Source organism: Euleptes europaea, chromosome 7 (genome assembly GCF_029931775.1).
Source record: "Euleptes europaea isolate rEulEur1 chromosome 7, rEulEur1.hap1, whole genome shotgun sequence".
Taxonomy (NCBI): Eukaryota; Metazoa; Chordata; class Lepidosauria; order Squamata; family Sphaerodactylidae; genus Euleptes; species Euleptes europaea.
The window spans coordinates 67542912-67565562 of record NC_079318.1 but is presented as its reverse complement, the minus strand read 5'-3'; the positions used below and the strand labels follow the sequence as shown (position 1 = coordinate 67565562).

Genomic DNA, 22651 nt, shown 5'->3' with positions numbered 1-22651 from the left:
GTAAAGTTTCAAACTGGAAATGAGGGGGCGTTTCCTCAGAGACAGGAAGTCAAAATTTTAGTCCTGCCTCCCAGAAGCAAGAGGAACGGAAACACCCACTTTACAGATGACCTCCGTATTCCAGAGCAGAAGGAGCCTTCACAGTGAGTATCCAAGGCTCGTTTTCCACTCCTCCATTTTATCCTCCTAAGCCAGTGGGGTAGGCTTGGCTGAATGCCTGTGTGACTGGGCCAAGGTCACCCGGTGAGTCAGGATCTGAACCTTATTTCTCAGATTCTAATCCAACACTTAACAACTACACCATGCTGGCTGTTTATTCCTTTCCAGCATTTTTTTTTTTTGGGGGGGGGGAAGAGATCTATTTAAGGACCTAAAAACGTGCTGGGGATGGGAGCCCACATTATTCCTCCACCATGAGAAAACTCTTACATCATCTGGTAAGAGTCTGACCTTGGCCAGAGACACTTTGCTACAGCCTGAAGGATCATTAATTCTCGAAGTATCTTAAGTGTACAGGGTCATGCGAGATTTCATCCCAAGACAGTTAGAAGAGTTAAGAAATGGACTCTGGTCATCCAAAAGGACAGCATATTACAAGCACATGGCAGGATGGCCGAAATATAATGTTAACAGGAACACCACTTGAATAGCAACAAGCACCATTTTAAGAGAACCAGCTCCAAAGAATGCATGAGAAAAAAAATGGCCAGACAGGCACAGCAACTGGAGAAACAACCCTAATATTATTGCTTGCTTGTTTGGGTCTCCCTAGTATAAGGGCAGAACAGGTTCCGAGCTTCATTCTCATCTGTGTTCGAAGGAAACTGTCAAATTGTCTTTTAAACAGTTATTTCAGTCAAGCTGACACTGTAGCACCTTACATAAGGGGCTTCATCCTACAACAACATGGGACCAATGAAAAGGTTCAATATAAGATTTTACTTTTTAAAAGTTTATCAATAGCCTCTTATATACATATAATATTCACAAAGTGGTCATTCTTTGCTTCTTATACAGGTCTGCTGGTGTGGCCTTTCTGGCTCAGCGCTTCTCTCTGCTGCTGGCTTACATGGAGAATCCTTGGTGTCCTTTTCTTCCTGCAGCTTTCAAGGGTCTTTTATATTTTATAAACTTTTATAACTCTTATATTTTCTGTGCTGCATTAACTGGGCACTGAAAGCAGTCCATATTCATCTGCCGTATCCAAAATTTTACAGATAACCGGTGACTCCACCTGAAAAAAAAAGTCACAAAAAATATCAGGTGAACCACCAATGAATGATCTGTAACCAGCTGAGGGTTCCAAGATCTTTTAATATTCCTGGATATCAGTCCCCTTTTAATCCTGTGAACCATCAGTCATGTGCACTGCAGCTTTCTTATACCAATGTAAACATTAATGACTTAGATCCTAAACATGCTTTCCATTGGTGGAAAGGGGCAGGGGAAATTTTCTGATGATTCTCCCCTCCCACTGCAGACCTCCCGTATGCTGTTCCCAGGAGCCCGCTGACCCAAGGCACAATTTTAGAGAGCACAGCAGGATGGGGCAGAGAAGGGGAAGCAGGACAGCTGGCTTCTGCCAGCATTGCTCTGCTCAGGTTATTCAGGACCTAAGCCATTACATACAAGTCGTATTTCAGAGAACAGAACTAGGAGGCTGTACAGAGAAGCAGGCTTTATTCTTAATGGCTGGTATCATCATGGGATAGTATGCACACCTTTTCCTATGTAAATGGAGTGGGGTGTGTACAAAACCTGCCAACCCCTCAACACTGAGTGGTTTGATACTCACCAACATGGAACCCCCCCACCAGCCCACATTCTTGCATAATTCTTGACCCTTCCCTCTGCACATACCCCTCTTGCCATGACAGGTGTTTTGCCAATACTGAATCTGCGTATTAGACAGATATCCATATGTTATCCAAAATTTTGCCTATGGTTCAGTCCTAATGGCAAACATCCATTTCAGAATACTAACTCAGCACAGGACTGTTTTCCTTTCTGATACCAAATAGTGAAGAATTTGTTGTGTAGTTAACCAAAGGGCCCAAGGACTTGGATGTATTTCTTAAGAAAAACTTAAGAAAAAGTCCCACTGATTTCAATGGGAGTGTGTCTAATCAAATGAATGGAGCTTTAAAGTGTGCAACTTTTACTTGGCTGGTGCCCAGCATTTTTTTCATTCAAAAGTTTTTCTTTTAATAGGGGGGGAAAACCCCTTTCCCACAAAGAAGTTCCATGTTGTCATGCAGGCAAATGTTGTCCCCATCTTCAAGAAGGGGAAAAAGGAGGATCCAGGTAACTACCGACCCATCAGCTTGACTTCTATACCAGAAAAGTGTTCGAACAAATCATCAGTCAGTCCTTGAGCATTTAGAAAGGATGGATCTGATCACTAAGAGCCAGCATGAGTTTCTCAAGAATAAGTCATGTCAGACTAATCTTATCTCCTTTTTTGAGAAAGTTACTACCTTGCTGGATCAGGGGAATGCTGTAGACATAGTTTATCTAGATTGCAGTAAAGCTTTTGATAAGGTTCCACATAGTATTCTAGTTGACAAATTGGGAAAATGTGGGTTAGATCCTATTATTGTTAGGTGGATCTGCAACTGGTTGACAGATCGTACCCAAAGAGTGCTAGTTAGTGGTTCTTCATCTACTTCGAGATACGTGACTAGTGGAGTTCCTCAGGGATCTATGCTGGGCCCTGTGTTGTTCAACATCTTTATAAATGATTTGGATGAAGGAATAGAGGGGATGCTTATTAAATTTGCAGATGATACTAAATTGGGAGGGGTAGCAAATATGGTAGAAGACAGAGCCAAGATGCAGGATGATCTTGACAGGCTGGAGAAATGGGCTAGAACTAGTAAAATGCACTTCAACAAAGACAAATGTAAAGTTCTGCATTTAGGTAGGAAAAATCAAATGCATAATTATAGGATGGGGGAGACTTGTTTGAGCAGTAGTGTGTGTGAAAAGGATCTTGGGGTCTTAGTAGACCAAACACTGAACATGAGTCAGCAGTGTGATGCGGTAACTAAAAAGGCAAATGCAGTCTTGGGCTGCATCAACAGAAGTATAGTGTCCAGATCACGCAAAGTGATGGTATCGCTTTACTCCGCTCTGGTTAGACCTCAACTAGAGTACTGTGTTCAGTTTTGGGCACCACAGTTTAAGAAAGATGTAGACAAGCTGGAACCTGTCCAGAGGAGGGCAACAAAGATGGTGAGGGGTCTGGAGACCAAGTCCTATGAGGAAAGGTTGAAGGAGCTGGGTATGTTTAGCCTGAAGAGGAGAAGACTGAGAGGGGATATGATAACCATGTTCAAGTACTTGAAGGGCTGTCATATAGAGGAGGGTGCTGAGTTGTTTTCTGTTGCCCAAGAAGGTCAGACCAGAACCAACGGGTTGAAATTAAATCAAAAGAGTTTCCATCTAGACATTAGGAAGAATTTTCTAACAGAGCGGTTCCTCAGTGGAACAGGCTTCCTCGGGAGGTGGTAAGCTGTCCTTCCCTGGAGGTTTTTAAGAAGAGGTTAGATGGCCATCTGTCAGCAATGCTGATTCTGTGACCTTAGGCAGATGATGAGAGGGAGGGCATCTTGGCCATCTTCTGGTCACTAGGGGTGTGGGGGGGGAGGTAGTTGTGAATTTCCTGCATTGTGCAGGGGGTTGGACTTGATGGCCCTGGTGGTCCCTTCCAACTCTATGATTCTATGTTAATTCTAATGTTAGAACGAACTTTCAAACATTACCTTGACTCAAATTGGAGTACAAATGCTGCATCCAACCTCTAGCATGCTTAGTATCTCTCAAGGCAAATGAAACTGCATGCGAAATAGCAACCTCTTAGGCAGCCTCTTCCAATTTTTACAATGCAAAATGGTTTAGAACTACTTCAACCCAGCATTTGAACTCTTTCCGTGAAGAAGGGCGCCTAAAAGGTTTTTAATGAGTTATTACAATCAATTTTGCGTTATTATAACCATTAACTTTAAATCAAGGCTCTTGGAAAATGTGCCATATTCCTGCATGTTATTTGTTCTCCCCACAAACCGTATTCCAGATACATGCGTTTAGAGTGGGCAAACAGCCACAGGAGAAAAAAGTTTACCCCTGACAGGGTCAATACACTGTCTGTCTCAAAATGAAAAACTCTGTGCCTGAGCACTCATGCTTTCTGTAGATGAAATACATCTTCGTGACAAACCGTTTCTAGGAAACCAGCATAGTTCAGAGCAAGTTCAAAGGGACAGCTGTACATACCCCAAGGATGTATAGACAGATCTGTGGCTCCAGCATATACACGGTTACTGCATGAGGAGACTCTGATTCTTTACACCTTAAGACAGAAATCATTGTTAGTGGGCCCTCTGAAACCTACAGGACTCAAGATCATTTTGCAGGCTTATGACCAATTTTTGTGTTTGTGAAGTAATCGTAACGCTGCTGCCAAGTATGCCAAGATACCAGCATCATATATCTAATTGTAAACCAGGTCATAGAGCAGGGAAAAAAAAAAACAAATCCAAAAACGGAGCCGGGGCAGATAGGGAAGATTTCTCTATAAACCTAAATCAAGGCCCAGGCTTGCAGAAAAATCTGAATTTTTTTAAAGGGGGGGGGATTGAAATTCCTCAAAATAGCAGCTTTAAGAAAAGAATGCCTACTGAGACAATGTTCTGAGCTCAGGGCCATTCTATGGGTTGCTAGGCAACCTCAATAATATCGCCCAGCTTTCCAAGCCTTGGTTTCTGTAAAACAAATTGGGGGAGGGGAGGAGTGGACATGGAGGCTAAAACAGCTCTGGGAAATGTCCTCTCCCATCCCTGTAATGTCCCCTGATGGAAGAGGACTCACTGCAGACAGGCCCGACTTTTTTCAGGGAGAGGGAAAGCTGAAGAAGGGAACAGGCAAAGATAGGTTGGGTGGGGGATGGGAAGGAGAGAAGGAAGTAGGAAAACAGCAGAGGCTATGGGGGCTGCCAGGGAAGGGAAAGAAGAAACAGTGAGGGAGGGGGATACAGGGGAAGATGAGGTACACCCTGCAAGTCCTTGCAGGTTCCCTGCTTGTCACACTCTATTTGACGGTATTGCACTGGTAGAGTTACTGCTATGTCTTGAGTTAAGCACTGAAATGTTGATGCAGAAGCTATCAGGTTGGGCTGCAAGTCCTGAAGCAAGCAGAGCAATCATATACACCCATACACGGTGTTACAAACACAAAGGGAAAAGAGAGACAGGGATTCAAAAACAACTGAGTTGTAATTATGGGTCATAACCCAGGGGGGAAAAACAGCTCTTGCACTCTCAGAGTGCTTTTGATTGTTAACACCCTGGACTTTGCATGACAAAACTGCTTTTGAGAACTGGAGAAAAATAATGCCATTCAGAGAAATACATCCACAACAAATCACACACAAGCCACTGAGGCTCTTCAGTGGATATAAAAATGTTGCCCATTAAAGAAATATGTGTTTTTAAGATGCCACAGCCTACCACAAACAGTCATGAAGGCCAAATTCCTAACTATGCAAGTCAGTCTTGAATGGAATAATTTGTTCAACATGCCACTCACTTCAACTTCACTGTCACCTGTCGGGGCTTGCCAGTTAAATCACACGGATCTCCGTTTCCATAGTAATGAGACACTGTTCTGCCAGGGGAAAAAAGTTGAGTTTGATCACAACATTCCATTTCAACTTACCCCTTCAGTAACAGGAGTCAGCCAGTAACCCCCTTGCCTCCGCATCAGTACTGATGAGCACTCAGGCCAAATTGCTACGAGTTCCATACCTGTGTAGAACTTGATAGGATTTCTGTAATATTATAGGGAGACTTGGAGGCCTTGCCCAACTTGACTATGTATGATGAAAGAAGAAAAGAAGGGGACTGCATCAAGGCAAAACGAAGGCAGGAAACAAATGGTGTAGAGGGAAATGAATTATTTAATCATTTTTGCAACCCCTATGCATTTTTGTGTGTAGCTTCATCAGAGGGAATCTTTCAGATTCTTTTTAGTAAAGTCCCCATGCATGCATTAAAGCTTAAATTAAAGATTCCCCAAAGAAGCTATCCACAAAACGCATAGGGGTTGCAAAAATTATTAAAGAATTCGTTCCCCTCTGCACCATTTGTTACGTATGATGAGACACTTGAGTGTCAAGAGACCTCCAAAGCGTACAAGCACACCTTACCACAGAGCTAGTGTGGTTTATTGGCTAAAGTGTTGGACTAGGAAATGGGAAACCCAGATACAAATTCCCATTCTGCCATGGAAGCTTGCTGGGTGAACTAGGGCTAGTCAGTCACTCTCATTTTAGCCTACCTAACAGGATTGGGGTGAGGGCAAAATGGAGGAGCAGAGAATGATGTATGCTGCCCCGAGCTCCTGGGAGCATGCGTGAAATAAAAATGTACCACATAGATAACTTGTACTTCTTTCCCTGGATTACCTGGGGTGGACACAATCCAAGTGGCAAGTTACCCATATGTTTGTGTAGGCATCTGGGAAACTGGTTGCCATGCTATGGAGCGTGGAGAATTTTAAACACAGTTAAGTATTTGGGTAGGCAGCGCAGGATTCGTTGGCCACAGTGCCACCCTGGCCATGTGCCATGCTCTTATGAAGGAATGCCACCCGGCATAACAATCTATTCTTTCACTAAACATCCCTGACTTCCCCTCCCAGCAGCCAACAGATCCCAGTAACTTTCAAATTCCCGAGTTCAGTGGGAAAAGAGAAACAGATCATGTAAATCCACATCTAGTGCTGCACTGAGGAGTAAAATTTTCCTCACCCCTTGGCAGCACAGTAGAAACAACCAGATTCCCTGGTGGTTACACACACATCATATGAAGTTGCCATCTGGTTAATGGCCCTCAGTGAAATGGCTTGCGTGTGAACTTAATCAGCCAGCTAGCTTGTTTCCAAGGGAAGCCCTCTCTTTTCTCCTTTAGATAACCCTGCGCAGGTGCAAGATGCACAACCCTGTCCTGGATTTGTCATGTAATCTTCTAGTAATCCCTTTAGCTTGAGCTATTAGAGAATTCGGCTTTACCACATTACGGTGCCAAAGTTGCTGCACTCTAACCCAAATCACAACACTCAGAGATGGGGATGAATCCAGCAGTTCATTAGTAGAAGGCACAGACTATCTTTCCTTTTCTCTCGCCCTCTCTCTCACACACACAAACCCACACACCCACCCCTCTTACTCTGGGAAAAGTTGATTCCCAGGTAGGATGCCCATGTGGGTCAGGAGGGCTGCAGTGTGAAGGAGAAAATGGCTATTCCTGCCTCTTCTATCAGTGCAGCAGTGCTGATGGAAGGAGGAGAGGGCGATTTCCCTCCTTTCCCCTCCTCAGCACAGCCTATTGACTCATGTGGCTACTAGTCCATGCAGGTCCCACAACCCCAGGAATCAATTTTCCTGGGACTGGAAAGACCTCTGGGGGGAGGGGAATGTGGGACAGTTCTGTGATCCTTGCACCCACAGATCACTCAACCTAACCCACGGTGATCATGAAATCACCAGCACCAAAGCTAATGCTAAGCTACTTTAATGCAGAGGTCTTGGAAGCAGCTGCTCATTTGTGGCAAAATAAAACCGTATCCTGGTGATGTGGCAAGAAAGCTTTTATGAAGTGGAAGACAGCTGGCTCTTTGCTTCTTCTCAGGACATCCAAGTATAACATCCAACAAATGTCTGTAGATTCAAGTGCAACCTGCCTTAATAAGCAGTCTAACGGAGCAGCAGTTAGAAGTCTGAACTTGTAAGTAGCCCCCAGCTGAATATATGTTGCGTCATTTTGATTTTCTAGATGGAGTCTAAATGAAGCCAGTGCAATGTAGTGGTTAGAGCAGCAGGTTAGGCTGGGCGGGGGGGAGATCTGGGTTCAAATACCTGATCAGCCATGAAACTCGCCGAGTGACCTCAGGCAAGTCACACTGTTTCAACCTGAACCCACTGGGCTGATGTGAGGATACAAGCACCTCAACTTGGATGAAAGGTGGAATGAAACAGAATACATAGACAGATAGGAGAAAAGCCATCTTTGCAGCGCTGGTTTTAAGGCAAGTGTTCGAATAAAGTGACAAATCTCCTTTTCTGAGGTTTTACATGAAAACTGATGCAGACATACTTCACAGCTTTCTGGCCATCATCTCTGAGCTGATATGCTCTGGCGTCATTGTTCTGTGCCCAATGAGTATGTTCTGCTTTATTCCAGGTCCCCACAACTACTGTTGTTTTGCCCTTTTCCTTATCCTTAAGAAAAAAAGACAAAGAAAAAAGGTAAAGGTAAGTTAATAACAGGGTTTGGAATGGTATGGGGTAGCCCAACCTTGTCAAATCTCAGAAGCTCAGCAGCATTCAGTACTTGGATGGAAGACCACCAAGGAAGACTCTGCAGAGGAAGGCAACGGCAAACCACCGCTGCTTCTCACTTGCCTGGAAAGCCCCTCGCTGGGGTCACCACAAGTCAGTTGGGACTTGATGGCACATGCATATGAAAGCTAATAACACCAACTTCTCATCCAGTGACAAGCACAGTCACACTGAAACCCAAAAGAAAATATTCTTGTGAAAAGGCCCCAGTGTGAAAAGAGCATCTGCTACCACATACTGAAAAGTGTTAGAAATTACCGATTTTTCAGGCATGATAACATGATTTTATAAAGGTGGAGTGCTTTTAAGCACCATTTATACCACATAACTCAAAAGGATAATGTCATGTTATGGGGCTCTCCCACTGCTAAACTGATTGTGTGCTTTCTGTGTACAGCAGATCTTGAGAACGCCAGGGAGTGTGAAGTCAAATCAATCACAAAGTGCAGGGGAAAGTTCTCACACACAGGTCCCATTCAAATGAATGTGAGTTGTGTAAGAGCACACACATGTGTCCAAAGAAAAAGGGTCCCAGCATGCACAATATTCTGGGGGAAAGTTAGGCCAGCGCTATTTAGCTGTTCAAGGGCACATCTAGGCAAGATTGCTATGTCTTAGTGACTTGCAAACACAGACTAGTTTTGACCATTCCAGACTGATGCCATTGAGACATCTAATTTCACTACATTTTTTCATGAAATACTTTCTGTACATCAAGCCTTGCCCTGGTTTGGATGGGCCAGGCTAGCCAAATCTTGTCAGATCTTGGAAACTAAGCAGGTCAGCCCTTGTTAGTACTTAGATGGGAGACCACCAAGAAAGTCCAGGGCTTCTACAGGGAGGCAGCCAATGGCAAACCACCTCTACACATCTCTTGCCTTGAAAACTCTATGGGGTTACAAGTTCACTGTGACTAGATGGCACTTCCTACCACCACCTCAAGTCTGAGCAACAAAGGCAAGACTATAAATGCAATACATAAAAATTCCTAAATCACTGAACTTGTCATCCCCTCTACAATGGCAGATTTTTGGACAATTTCACATCCAAATATCATGTCTTCAAAAGGAGCCAACACGGCAGGCACAAGAGGACAGCATCTTTACCGATGGATTTTCCTCCCTGCAAGTTCACACGCTGCTTACAAGAGCTTCCCTGAGCAGCCAAAAAGCAACATGTGGCCATCTAGTGGCAGAACCTTTCAAATGTCATTTCGACGTACCTCATGATATTGATGCACGTATTTGCCATAGCAGAATTCATACTTCCACCAACCAACTCCCTACAAAAGGCACAAGGGGGGAAAAAAGTGATGCAACATCAAGCATCTTCTTTGGAACACTGATTCAGCACACACTCATAAGAACATAAGAAAGGTCATGCTGGATCAGACCAAGGCCCATCAAGTCCAGCAGTCTGTTCACACAGTGGCCAACCAGGTGCCTCTAGGAAGCCCACAAACAAGACAACTGCAGCAGCGTTGTCCTGCCTGGGTTCCACAGCACCTAACATAATAGGCATGCTTCTCTGATCCTGGAGAGAATAGGTATGCATCATGACTAGTATCCATTTTAACTAGTAGCCATGGATAGCCCTCTCCTCCATGAACATGCCCACTCTCCTCTTAAAGCCTTCCAAGTTGGCAGCCATCACCACATCCTGGGACAGGGAGTTCCACTCATCACTATAACGTGTGTATTTTAAGCAGAGACATAATTATTGCATGGTCGAGCCCTACACAATACCCAAGGTATCCACCAGGTTTTATTAAAGCTTCCTGGGCATCATCCAGCTACTCCCCATACACCGCTGCTGAACAGCTGATCAGCACTAAGAGGCTCCTTAAAAGGCCCAGCACCCCCACTCAGGTGTGTCAGACAGTGTTTTAAACTGTGCCTGTTCCACATAGTGGCTGCCCAAATGGGTGGTGTTGTGGCTTCTCTACCTCTTCTTTTTAATGACCCACTCTACTCCCCATGCTGCTTTTCAACTCACAGTTCAAGAGCATGTTTGAGATAATTTTAAGCAAGGTTGTCTTGGTTCATCCACCCTATTTCCCCAACCTATTTTTTAAATCTGAAAGTTTAATGAGCACTTTTGGGGTTCAATGTGGCGGTTAGGACTTTATGAAAGGAAATTTAGGAAAAAATCGGTGCATGCTCTCAATGGGTACCACCATCCACTGAATCCCATTCATGTTACTTCCTGGGCAGCACTAAAATGACATTTAGGAGGGAAAAAACATTAAGGTCTGCAGGTCAAACATGCATGGGCACCATTTGCCATCCCAACTCATGTTATTTATAGGACCTCATTAGATATGCTCTCAGACTCAGGAACTATTTTTCAAGTCAATTTGCACTCAGCATAAAATTACTCTGAAAAATGGTACTTCTGCACCATGGAATGGTGCTGAGATGTTTCCAGCTTTGTGGGGAAACTGGATTTCATTCAAAACCAGTACCAAGTGCAACTGCAAATGGCACACAGACACGAGTGCAAAATCCAGTGTACAAAGCTCACCCCGTGGAAGCAGTAAGACCCGCTAAGGAATTCTTGTATGAGTTGCTCATCTGTCAGTTTGGAGATGTGTGTTGTGCCAACTGTCAACAGCTGGTTGCTTCCAACAGCAACCGGTTTGTGGACAGATGAATATTTCTCTTCCTTTGCTGAACTAGTTTCTTCCTGAAATTGAAAAGAAAAAAAAGATTCAGATGGCAGTGAACACTTGCCATGTACAGTGGGTCTCAGAGTGGAGTTGGGCAACAGCTGTGTGAGTCCCCAGTCCTCCAATCTTTGGACAAATCAGGCAGAAACGAAGCTTCAACAACAAAGACAGAGTAGTGGCTTTGTTCTCAAAGTGGACATCTCATAGGCAGCCCCCTGCAGGGGTGAATGTACATAAGTGCCATCAAGTTGCAACTGACTTATGGCGACCCCAGCAAGGGGCTTTCAAGGCAAATGAGAAGCAGAGGTGGTTTGCTGTTGCCTTCCTCTGCAGAGCCTTCTTCGGTGGTCTCTAATCCAAGTATTGACCCTGTTCAGCTTCTGGAACCTGATGAAATCAGGCTATACCATGCCACCTTCCCTCCCCTGCAGGCAGAGACCACCAAAGAGGACTTGTAGACAGTACACACATACACACAAGTTAGGGAAAGAAATCAAGCCAAGTGTTTAAAAACTGACTGTGTTTATAGCTTTACAGCCTTGGCTTTGTGAAGTGCAAAAAGGGGAGTATATGCATAGTGTAAAAAATATACCAACAGCTTTGGTCTCCAACCTGGCCTCCAAACCCCCAAGAAATCCAGTCCGATTATTCTGAAGAACCCCAGGTTTGGCTTGTTATAGGCTCAGTTTTGAGGGATTTTGCTTATGTAGAAACAGCAAGGCCATGTGATCTCAGGACCTCAGAGATGCAACAAGGGCCAATGAAGACTCTTAAGAGTGCAAACCTGAGTGGGAGAGGTAGTTGGGCCGGGCCTGGGGACAGCCGGACCACCTCCTGATTGGCTTGCTGCCAGGTGCAGCAAGCCAAAAATACCCCCCACAAACCCCATGGAACTGCTCATAGAGATCCACAGGTCTACGCCACCATTTTTGCTGGTGTAACTTTTCGCCGGCAAAAATGGGAGTTCCCAGGACGAAAAGGCTTAGGGAGCTGAGTAAAGTCTGCTCTGCCCCCGGGGACACTTCCCTTTGGCTCCGGCGCAAGCCCCTGCACCTAGAAAATGCTGCTGGCAAGGCTGCACCAACATCCATAGCTCGTGCTATCCCCCAGAGCAAGTGGCCCTGCGCTGGCGTTAGTGCCAGTTTAGCTGTTTAGCGGTTGCAAGTGGCACTAACACCGGCATAGGGTGTAACGTTGGCTCCTACCCCTTTTTGTGCTCTCCCATGGATTGCTCTGTTAATCAGCAGTTTGGCAGGTGAGAAGACAGAAGAGGCATATCACTGCGATATAACTGATGACTTAAGCATATTGTAAGTGATGAAGTACGTATAATAAAGCTGAAGAATACTGCAGCAGTGCAAAGTTGGTTTTTATGATGAACTCAATAGTCTTGCATACTCCTGTACTTGGTGATGAGAACGGGACAGTCATTTGAGACTGCTCTTTTAATCAGAACATGATTGACGAAGAAGAAAGCTTTCTTGGAAGATACTGGTCATGCTGGACAGCCCCACCCCAAACAAATCGGATAAATAAATTTAGATTTAAATTTTAAATTTAGATGAGTAAATTTTAAATTTAGATGAGTAAGCAAGGAAGTATATTACATCTACTGAGAATGGGAGGGGCTGCCTCTGATCAATGAAAAGTGTGTAAAAACTGCAAGGCAGGACATAGTTTTGAAGAAGCCTTTTCCCTGTTGAAGGACTACTCCAGAAATATGTCAATATCATACAAAGCATGGTTACGATTCTTGTTTAATTTTTTGGCTAAGTAGTTATGCGCTGAAGTTCAAACAACGAAATTGTTTTGACGTATGTAGAAAAAGGGCATGTTTGTATAAAGAACATTTGGAGATCTTTGTGGATAACTTAGCGAAGTAGCTAATCAGGAACTTGCCTGGTTAAAGGCGCAAGTTTTTCCTTGATCAGTGATGGTATATAAAATAAATACCGTATTTTTCACTCCATAAGACGCACTTTTTTCCTCCTCAAAAGTGAGGGGAAATGTCTGTGCGTCTTATGGAGTGAATGCTGGCGGGGCCGCACAAAGCCACGCGTGAGCGTGGGACGGCGCGAGCCGGTGTTCCCCGCCCCGACGGCCAGCTGGGAGGCAGGTGGGGCTGCACAGAGCCGTGCGTGCGCGTCGGGACGGCATGAGCCTGCGTTCCCCGCCCCGACGGCCAGCTGGGAGGCGGGCAGGGCGCACAGAGCCGGCTCGCGCTGTCCCGACGCTCACGCGCCCAGCCGGCTCTGTGCAGCCCACCTCCCAGCTGGCCGTCCGGGCGGGGAATGCCGGCACGCGCGGCTTTGTGCGGCCCCGCCCGCCTCCCAGCTGGCCGTCGGGGCGGGGAACGCCGACTTGCGCCGTCCCGACGCGCACGCGCCCAGCCGGCATTCACTCCATAAGACAAGTTTTTAGAGGAGGAAAACAAGATTTTTTCTTGTTTTCCTCCTCTAAAAACTAGGTGTGTCTTACGGTCAGGTGCGTCCTATGGAGTGAAAAATACGGTAATTTGGCTAACTGGGTGTGACATCCACGTTTGGCCTTTAACTAGACAAGATGTCATGGAGGAAATTGGGTCCCAGATTTTCAAACCGCCGTGTGTGCAGATTGACACAATCTACACTCCGCATTTGTGGCGTCACCACTGAGAGTCAATATTCCTACCTCCTTGGCCCTTCTCAAAGGCATCTTCAGCATTTCTTGCTGCTTCTCTAGCTGCTCCAAGTTATGAGGCTTCAGCGGGGATCCTGGCAGTGATTGACAAAATATGTCATTCACAGGGGAAGATCTGAACCTGTCCAGAGAATAGCGATGAAAATGGAAGAAAGGCACTGCATCAATACTAGGTCACTACTATGTGCACAAAATGCTTTGGATACATGCAGAGTCCGGAGAAGTGGGGTGGCATGGATTTCTGTCAGTTCCACCCTGCCGGCCTTCTCTGGGGACTGGGAAAGGCCAGGGGCAGGGAAATCTGAAATCCATGCCCCCACGCTTCTTCGAAGTCCTTTTTCGGCTCCCTTTATTGCCACCATTTTTCATACCGGTAATGCCCCCCCCCCCGAAAAATACCTAAGGTAGTTTTGGGTTTCTTTTAAAAAAAAACTTTGGGATGTTAATATGCACACCCCTAGAAAATACTGTAGGCAGACAGCTACCAAGGCCATATTAAAACAAGCCCTCTGGACTGCAGCATCTTAACATATCTTTCTGCTAGTATGCTTGAGCTGGTTAACACAACAAAATAATAGAAAATTGGGAACCGGTTCCCCTCTCTGCTGGTGAAAACTGATTCCTCCAACCACATGACCTTAGCTGAAGTTTTAACTGAAATTCTTACCTATATTTAGGATGGCTGCATAACAGGGGGGTTAAAATGACCGCTTCATATTCACATGTCGTAATCTCTGCTACTGATAGGATCTCGTGCTTTGATTCAGGATGGCACACGTACATAACCGTGCTTGATCTGGGCCGGTTTTGTCTCAAGCTACATGGTGTGCCGTTGCCCATTTCAACAGGATAATATGGAGTCATCTGTCCTTCTATATTTTTTGTAGGAATCTAGATAAGAAAGCAGAAGTGGGGGGGGGGGGGAAGCAAGCATTGATTTGGAAAGTACCACATATGTACTTGTGAGTAAGGGCTAAGCTGGTTTCCCCCAACTTCTTTTCACATGAAGTTGAGTGACAGCCATCTAACTGAAGGACTAATAGGTTTAAATAAATTCTGGGTCTGCCATTAATGCCTAGTGTAAGTGCTCCTGCTACAGTATTTTACATACGAGACAAGAAGGCAAATATATATATTTGTAACATTAGCCAAAGAAGGAAAAGGGAACTGCAATAGTCTATGGAGTTGGATCCCACGGGTTTTTTCCTCTAATGACGGCCCTCTCCCGCGGTGCAAGAGGCTTGAATCAAGGGAGGGCTTAATGTGCAAAAGAAGAGTGCCGCTGATAGCAGGAAGAATCCATGGGATTCAGCCACAGACCTGACTTCTTGAACAGAACTGCTCATGAGGAGAACTATAAGAGAGAGATCATTTCCTACTTGCCTCTTTTGCACTGTCTTTATCATTGTCGTTATCTTCTTGTTCTGGAAAACATTAAGAGAAGCGCAGGCATCAGATTCAGCCACTAATATCAAGATATGTCATACATAAAAGAAAAGAAAAGAACCTTCAGCCACAAGATTTTCTCTCAATATCCTACTCACTTTTTATATAGTTTAAGTTAAAAACAGTCTCAGATTTGATAGCAACATTTTGGGATAAGCTACATATTCAACAAGCACAGGTTCCCAATAACATGTATGTTGAATGGCATGAATGTATGTGTGGGGGAACAATTTCTCAAAGAAAGGGTGGTGGCAGGGACACTTAAGCCACTGCTGTCACCAGGCTTAAAATGTAGCATCTGAGCTCAGCTGGTGGTAGGGAAACAGTCCAGGGACTCCATGTATTACAATGCAAGAGTGTCTGATGTGGTAATTGCACAAAGACATAGAGAAGAATCTCTAGTTCTATCCACATAACTCCCAAAGCATTAATGTATGGTTTTTACCCACTCTACCCACCAGATGCCTAACCTGCCTTCAAGCCTACCTTGTAGCAGGCATGGCAAGTACTCCCAATTTGTGTGATCTCTAGCCCAGTAATCCTGCTGGATACCAACAAAGGTCCATCTAGTCAAGCATTCAATTTTCCACAGTGGTCAAGCAGGTGGCCTTCGGAAATGGACAAGCAGGACATGGAGAGAAGTGAAGCTGGCCCTTTAGCAACTGGTATTCAGTAGCACACTGCCTCAAAGCACGAAGGTTCCTTTTAGTCATCATGGCTAATAGCAACCAATATTGGTATCTTCCATTAACTTAATCTAATTTTTAAAAGCTAGTGTCTGCATCAGATCTTGTGGCAGCATATTTTATGAATTAACTTTGTGTTAAGAAATAAGAATTACACAGGTGCCTATGCAGGTGCTATTCAAACCACGCCCAAGAAGTGGATGCGAAAAAGACTTGGTGGGATAGCTGTACAGTAGATGGGGTATGTACAATCCTACTCCCCCCAAACAAGTCATACACACTTGGCAGGCTGGTGTGAAAAGGCCCCCAAACCATGTGCAGGAAAGTGGCTCACAAAGATATATAACTGATTCTCTTTTGTTCACTGAACTTTGCTTATGTACATCTCAACTGTTCTTCAGGTCAACTGTCATTAAGTGGGTTACTTCCTGTAAGTAGGGGAACGAAGCAATATGGTACTGACAGAGTATGAGTGCCTCAAGGCAGTAATGGACTGGATGAGGGCCAAAACCCAAAGCAATACCCAGGTGAGATAGAGATGTCGTCGGCTGCTGATGGTGCCAACTAGTTAATGAGTAGTCAAGCATGTTTTGGATGGGTTCTCCCTTACTGGAGCCAATTTCCAGCTTGTTATTAGATGCTGACCTTCAGCTGAAGGCTAAGATTCCCTTTGTGGCCTATAGAACATTTCGCAAATGGTGACTCTTCCTTGAGAGATAAGGTTTAGCCACAGTTACCCATGCTCTGATCATATCCAGGTTAAACTACAGTAACATGCTATATGTGGGGCTATATTTAAAGACAGTTCAGAAGCTACAAATACTACAAAATGCAGCTGTGTGACTGTTAACTGGTACAGGTTATAGGAAACATCTCTATAGTTTTAATGCAGGCTCCTGATTAACTTCTGGCTCCAATCCAAAGCATTGATTTTTATGACTCCCTTCTGTCATGCCAGCCCGCCCATCAATTGAGGTCACTATCAGAAGCCCTGCTCTGTGTACTTCTCTTCCAAGGACAAGTGAGAGGCCACAAGGTGTAGAACAGTTTCTACTCTCGTTTAGAATGCCCAACCTGTGGAAGAATTAAGCTTTCAGCATCAGGTAAAATTTTTGTTTTGTTTTTATTATAGGCTATAGGATTTGCTGCCTGTATTTGTAAGCTGCCTCAGGAGAGAGAGAGTACTATTTAAACACACATACACACAGAGAGTGGAAGGGAAAAGGTGCTCTATATCATTCTAAATTATATTCTACTGCAAATCATGAAAGGCAATTTATAAACTAGAATCAGAGGCTGTGGAATAGTCAGTGCATGTCTACATTCCTGCAGTTTAAAACTATAGCTTCTCCTATCAGCGAATGGCTTGTGGTCTCTCCTCTTTCTGAGCAGCTCCACTTAGAAGGCAAAATGACAAACCTGGATCTAACAGTGGGCTCTTCCGCAGCATGTTCCCAAGATAGTATTCTTGAATATTTGTTTTCTACAAACAAAACAAAGGGTGTTTTTATTTTTGTGCTTTAATCTTTGCCTATATTTTACTAGAAACAAAACTTGTAGACAGCTCAGCAATGAAATTTCAGGTTTACATTTGATTTTGACCTTTAGACTGAAAGCCTGAATGAGACGTACCTTTCCAGTTTCTTTCTCTTCATGATACTGACGAATGTGTTTACCATGGCAGATTTCGTAAGTCCAATAGGATTCAATCTAAAAAAGTACTGTAATTAGTTGATATAGATACAGACCAGTCAACATGGTAAGAAAGATCTATTTTTAAACAGCAAATTAGTCAAGTATCAGTCAAGGCAGAACCATGGAAGTCTACTAGAACTCAGGTAGCAAAAAGATATTAAGAATATTAAAACCTTCAGTATCCGAATATACATTTGAGCAATGTCCTTACCACCCTCTACTACAATATTTGGGGTATGCATAGAGCTGCAATCCTGTGCCTAATGCCCCACATACATATTACGTCAGTCCCATCCTAATATTCTGGCCTTCTGCATTGTCAGTGATAACCTCTCTCCTTCTGTTTCTGTGCAGGGGACAAATGTAAGGTTTTACAAGAATCCATGACATTATGTGGCTACTGAATAGCCAGGGACTTTAATTGTGTGCAGTGCTAATGAACATCTCCAAAAATCTGAAATTTGAAAAGTTTTTAAATTTATAACTTGCCTACTCCCCCAAACACACAGGACAAGTGAAAGTTCTTTGAGGTGGATCCAACAGATCCCTTCGTCCAACAGCAGCATCTTCTCATGGTGCAAAGAGAACTCCACTGATGCAAGATGTTCATACATCAGAGGAAAGGCCCTCTGCACCAGAGGAAAATGCCATCGTTAAAGGAAAAGATCTGCCAGAGCCAGCACTATAGATTCTACACTAGGCCACCAAAAACTGAGAGAAGTAAATATGATGGCAACAATGATGTGCTTCAGAGACAAACGTCTCCAGTATCTTGGAGGCTCACCCAGGGAAAGCCGGAACTTCCTGATCATGGCAAGGGGGGGGAAACCCTGCATATTGTGACTGCTTAACACCCACACAACCTCTCCACATGCTCAGCCAGTGGCTAGTCTATTCAGCACATGCTGCACGCAACTGTTCCCTTTCGACTAGAGAAACACACCAAGGTCCATGCACGCCCCCCCCGTAACTAATCAGAAACGCTATCACTTAGCATTACAAATTATTTGAGAATAATCATTACATTTTAAGTCACGGTTCAGTGTGAGTAACATCCACTGATGTCAAGGTTTGCAAACAAAAATGCTTTTTGTTCTTGGTTACTAACAAAGGCATAAGGAACTGGGCAGTTTTATCTCAAACCAAAGTGGACGTACTCGGTAAGAACAGCTGCTTTGTTTAAAAAGAGGCTCCAACAATTCCGCAGTGCTTGGCCCTTTGTAATCCTTTTCTTCCTCCTAGGACAAGAAGAATTAAGAATGGATGTCAGCGCAGCCATAAATTAAGCATTATGGAAGATCCTAATTTGTTCAGTGATGTATGTCACTGAAAGCCAACATAGAAAAGTTCATCACTGGAAAACACATTAAGAACTGGAACACAGTATAGATTCCCTGATCTGTTTTTTTTAAGGCTCATTCAGTACTTGTTCTCATCCTCCACATAGCAAAATATGCCACTAACTTTCTTAATGGTTATGGGGTGAGGGTGGGGCAAAACTGACAAGAATCCAGGGAACCAATAATGGGAACTGTGACATTAGCAGAATTTGCAAAAGGATCTTTGCCATTTCCCCCTTCTTTGTACAGTCCCTTACAAAGCTGTCCCTGAAATTTGGGAGCAAATTGCAGACAGTGTGGGAATAGGAGCAGGCGTCTGCACAAGAGTAGAGATGATGGTGGCCTGCTGATTCCTTCCTTTCAACGCAGCACCCTGTGCCACATCTCATACTGTAGCTGATGGCCTTCAGAAGAGGCTTTTTGGAGGACACAGGGAGAGGCAGGAAGGAGAGGATGTCAGTATTTTAAATCTATAAAATAGCTGATGGCCTGATGCAGAAACACTGACTTAAAAAAAAGAATCCAAACTTGCCTCATCTCCACTGGCTACTGCTGGAAGAACACACTTGTATTTTTCTTTATCTGCAGTTGTCATAATGACGTAATGATCTTCTTTGTACAGAACCCCCGCAGCCGGCTAAAACACAAACAAGGAAAACAGAAGGTAAGAATGCATTTGATGTCAATAAATGTCTTCTAAAAGTGGGACAATAGTGCTAGACAAGGTAAAATAGATCTGCAGGTGGGTTACTGTCAGGAAAAAAAATTCACAGGATTGAGGCCAGTCTTTGACCCAGCATCACTGGCTTATACCAGCGGGCTCCTCCTCGCTGGGAGAATTATGGCGCTGGAAAATGGGAGTTACAGAAGATTATTCTTCCTGCCCATAATTATAAAAAACCTGCATTTTATAATTTTACAAATGAAGGAAGAGAAGCAAACTTCAAAGGTCCAACATTCTGATCCTAAACAGCTCACAAGACCCTATAGGTAGGTAGCTTAGAGGGATGCACCATGCTGGTTGCACCATGCTTTATTATTTACTGAACATAAGAAAGGCCACGCTGTATCAGGCCAAGGTCCATCAAGTCCAGAAGTCTGTTCACACAGTGGCCAACTAAGTGCTTCTAGGAAGCCCACAAACAAGATGACTGCAGCAGCATTATCCTGCCTGTTTCAAAGCACCTAATATAACAGGCGTGCTCCTCTGATACTAGAGAGAATAAGTATGCATCATCAATAGTATTCATTTTGACTAGTAGCCATGAATAGCCCTCTCCTCCATGAACATGTCCACTCCCCTCTTAAAGCCTTCCACATTGGCAGCCATCACCACATCCTGGGGCAGGGAGTTCCACAATTTAACTATGTGTTGTGTGAAGAAATACTTCCTTTTATCAGTTTTGTCATTTATGTCCCACCTCTCTTCCATCAAGGAACTCCAGTTAGCAACACACAGACTTCCCTGGAGGTCGCTCAATAGCTTGATTCAATCTAAGGCAATTTCATGTGTGCACTAACGAGACATCAGCCAGACTAGACACATCACATGCTCCCCAACCAACACCTGGCTGTTATGATTATGTTATGATGCAATCCGGCACAACAGGTTATTTTTACTTAACTAAGCAAAATCAGCAGTCAGCAGATTTCATTAACTTCCAAGTCTTTAAAAAAAAGGGGGGGTTCAGCTAGCTGCAGATCTCTCAAAACACAGAGGAAGCAGACCATCACTCTCCCCTCAAAAGGAGAGCCAGGTGCACGGAAGTGCACATCAGGTGATTGTGGCTGAGTATGCAGAAAGGTTTGGCCGGCAGACCAAAGCTGTGATCACTCAAGAGATACTTCTGACTATCAAGGGAATTTTGGGAACAAACCTCTTACATGAGCCATACAAGATGTTGAAGGCACAGCTACAGGAAAAGAAAGATGTCACCACAAAAGGTGAAGCCACAAAATCTGCAGCTGTTAAGATGTGCAGAAAACATAGTAACCCAAATAGAGCTTTTAAAGTTTATCACTTCAGAAAGGATAATATAGCTTTATTCATAATAGCCTTTTAAATTTGTGCCTTCGTATAAGGTGATTCTTTGGGGTGTATTTGGAAGTCTCAACGTTCTCTCCCTTTTCATTAGAAGCTTAAAAAGCACACAACTATACCTAGCTTATGATTTACTGTTTCAAAATACAAAAAAATGAAGCCTATTCTCCAGTAATCATCTGTTTTCACTCTTGCATCCATACAGTTTGTTCACTTTACCACTGAGGTAAGTGTCACACATCCTATACCATCCATCTACTGCAAAAGATGGAGTCCATCAACTCCACCTACAATGAATGCTTAAACTATGTCCATCCCTGCCACAGGATGTTTACCCTCTGGGACACTGTCTTGCAAAATGCAGCTCAAAACATTCTGATTGTGGGATTAATATTTCTTCTTTTCTTACAGCCAGAAACTGAAAAACTTATATCTTGCATTTTAAAAAAACTAGGCGGCCCATTGTCAGTGCATGTTTGTAGAAAGCTACATACACATGAAAGCTACATACAAGATGGACAGTGTAATCACTGCACTGAAAAACAAGAGGTTCATCAGCTCCCATTGGGTGCTGCTGTACTCAGGTGAACAACTAGAGTCGAGTCCCTCTTGCTTCTCAGAAGTATCTGGCATTCACAGCCATGCTGCCTCGGCAAATGGAGGTTCCACATGAAGCTGCAGTCAGATCACTGGCCCGCCAAGGTTAGCATTGTTCCCAGACTGGCAGCAGCTCTACTGGGCTTACAAGTCTTTCACGTCGTCTACACCGGACCCTTTTAACTCGAGATGTCAGAAGCTGAACCCGAGATCTTCTGCATGCAAAGCAAATGCTCTCCAGGAAGCCTCGACCCTCCCTGGCCAGCTGCTACCCAACGACCTCCTCGCTAAACCTCCCCAGCCTTTTCATAAGCCCTCCAACCCCTTCAGCCCGTCTCTCCCCAGCCGCCCCTCCGCCCCTCCGCCCACCAGGCTGAATTCGCTGCCGGGCCAGTTCACTCGGAAAAGGACGTCGTCGCTGAACTGGGGGAGCGACCGGCCTCCCCCAGCGGCGGTGGCCGTCACCGCCAGAAGCCCCCACAGCAGCAGCAACAGCCGCCACGCCGCCGCTCCCCGCCCGAGCTGCAGCAGCCGCCGCTTCATCTTGTCAAGCCCAGCCGGCGCGGCGGCGGCGGGCACGCCTGCAGCTTCCAGTCACCTCGCATCCACAAGCCGGCCACGTCTACTTCCGAAGGGGAAAGCCATATCACTTCCGGCGCACCCAACCCCCCCTCCCCCCCCGCAGAAATAAATGAAAGGCCGAGAACCGCCGTCGCTGCCGACTGAAAGAGGCGCTCTGCTCTTCGCTCTCTATGATGCCCCGCCCTATGCCTCCACACTGTCCCCGCTCAAAAGAGCCGCTCTGCTCTTCGCTCTTTATGATGCCCTGCCCTATGTCTCCACACTGTCCCCGCTCAAAAGAGCCGCTCTGCTCTTCGCTCTCTATGATGCCCCGCCCTATGTCTCCACACGGTGTCCCCGCTCAAAAAAAGAGCCGCTCTGCTCTTCGCTCTCTATGATGCCCCGCCCTATGTCTCCACACTGTCCCCGCTCAAAAGAGCCGCTCTGCTCTTCGCTCTTTATGATATCCCGCCCTATGTCTCCACACGGTGTCCCCGCTCAAAAAAAGAGCCGCTCTGCTCTTCGCTCTCTATGATGCCC

The 22651-nt window shown here is 44.8% G+C and overlaps 1 protein-coding gene across 1 annotated transcript; it reads right to left on the bottom strand.

Moving 5' to 3' along the window:
• Positions 1 to 1162: 1162 nt before the first annotated feature.
• ERLEC1 (endoplasmic reticulum lectin 1) lies at positions 1163 to 22093 on the bottom strand. The gene is given in 14 exon segments (XM_056853857.1): positions 1163 to 1234; positions 4276 to 4351; positions 5587 to 5664; positions 8154 to 8278; positions 9621 to 9680; positions 10922 to 11083; positions 13737 to 13866; positions 14413 to 14642; positions 15120 to 15169; positions 17297 to 17360; positions 17510 to 17587; positions 18730 to 18810; positions 19445 to 19549; positions 21920 to 22093. Coding segments are annotated over 14 exon segments (1485 nt in total).
• Between the last annotated feature and the right edge of the window lie 558 nt (positions 22094 to 22651).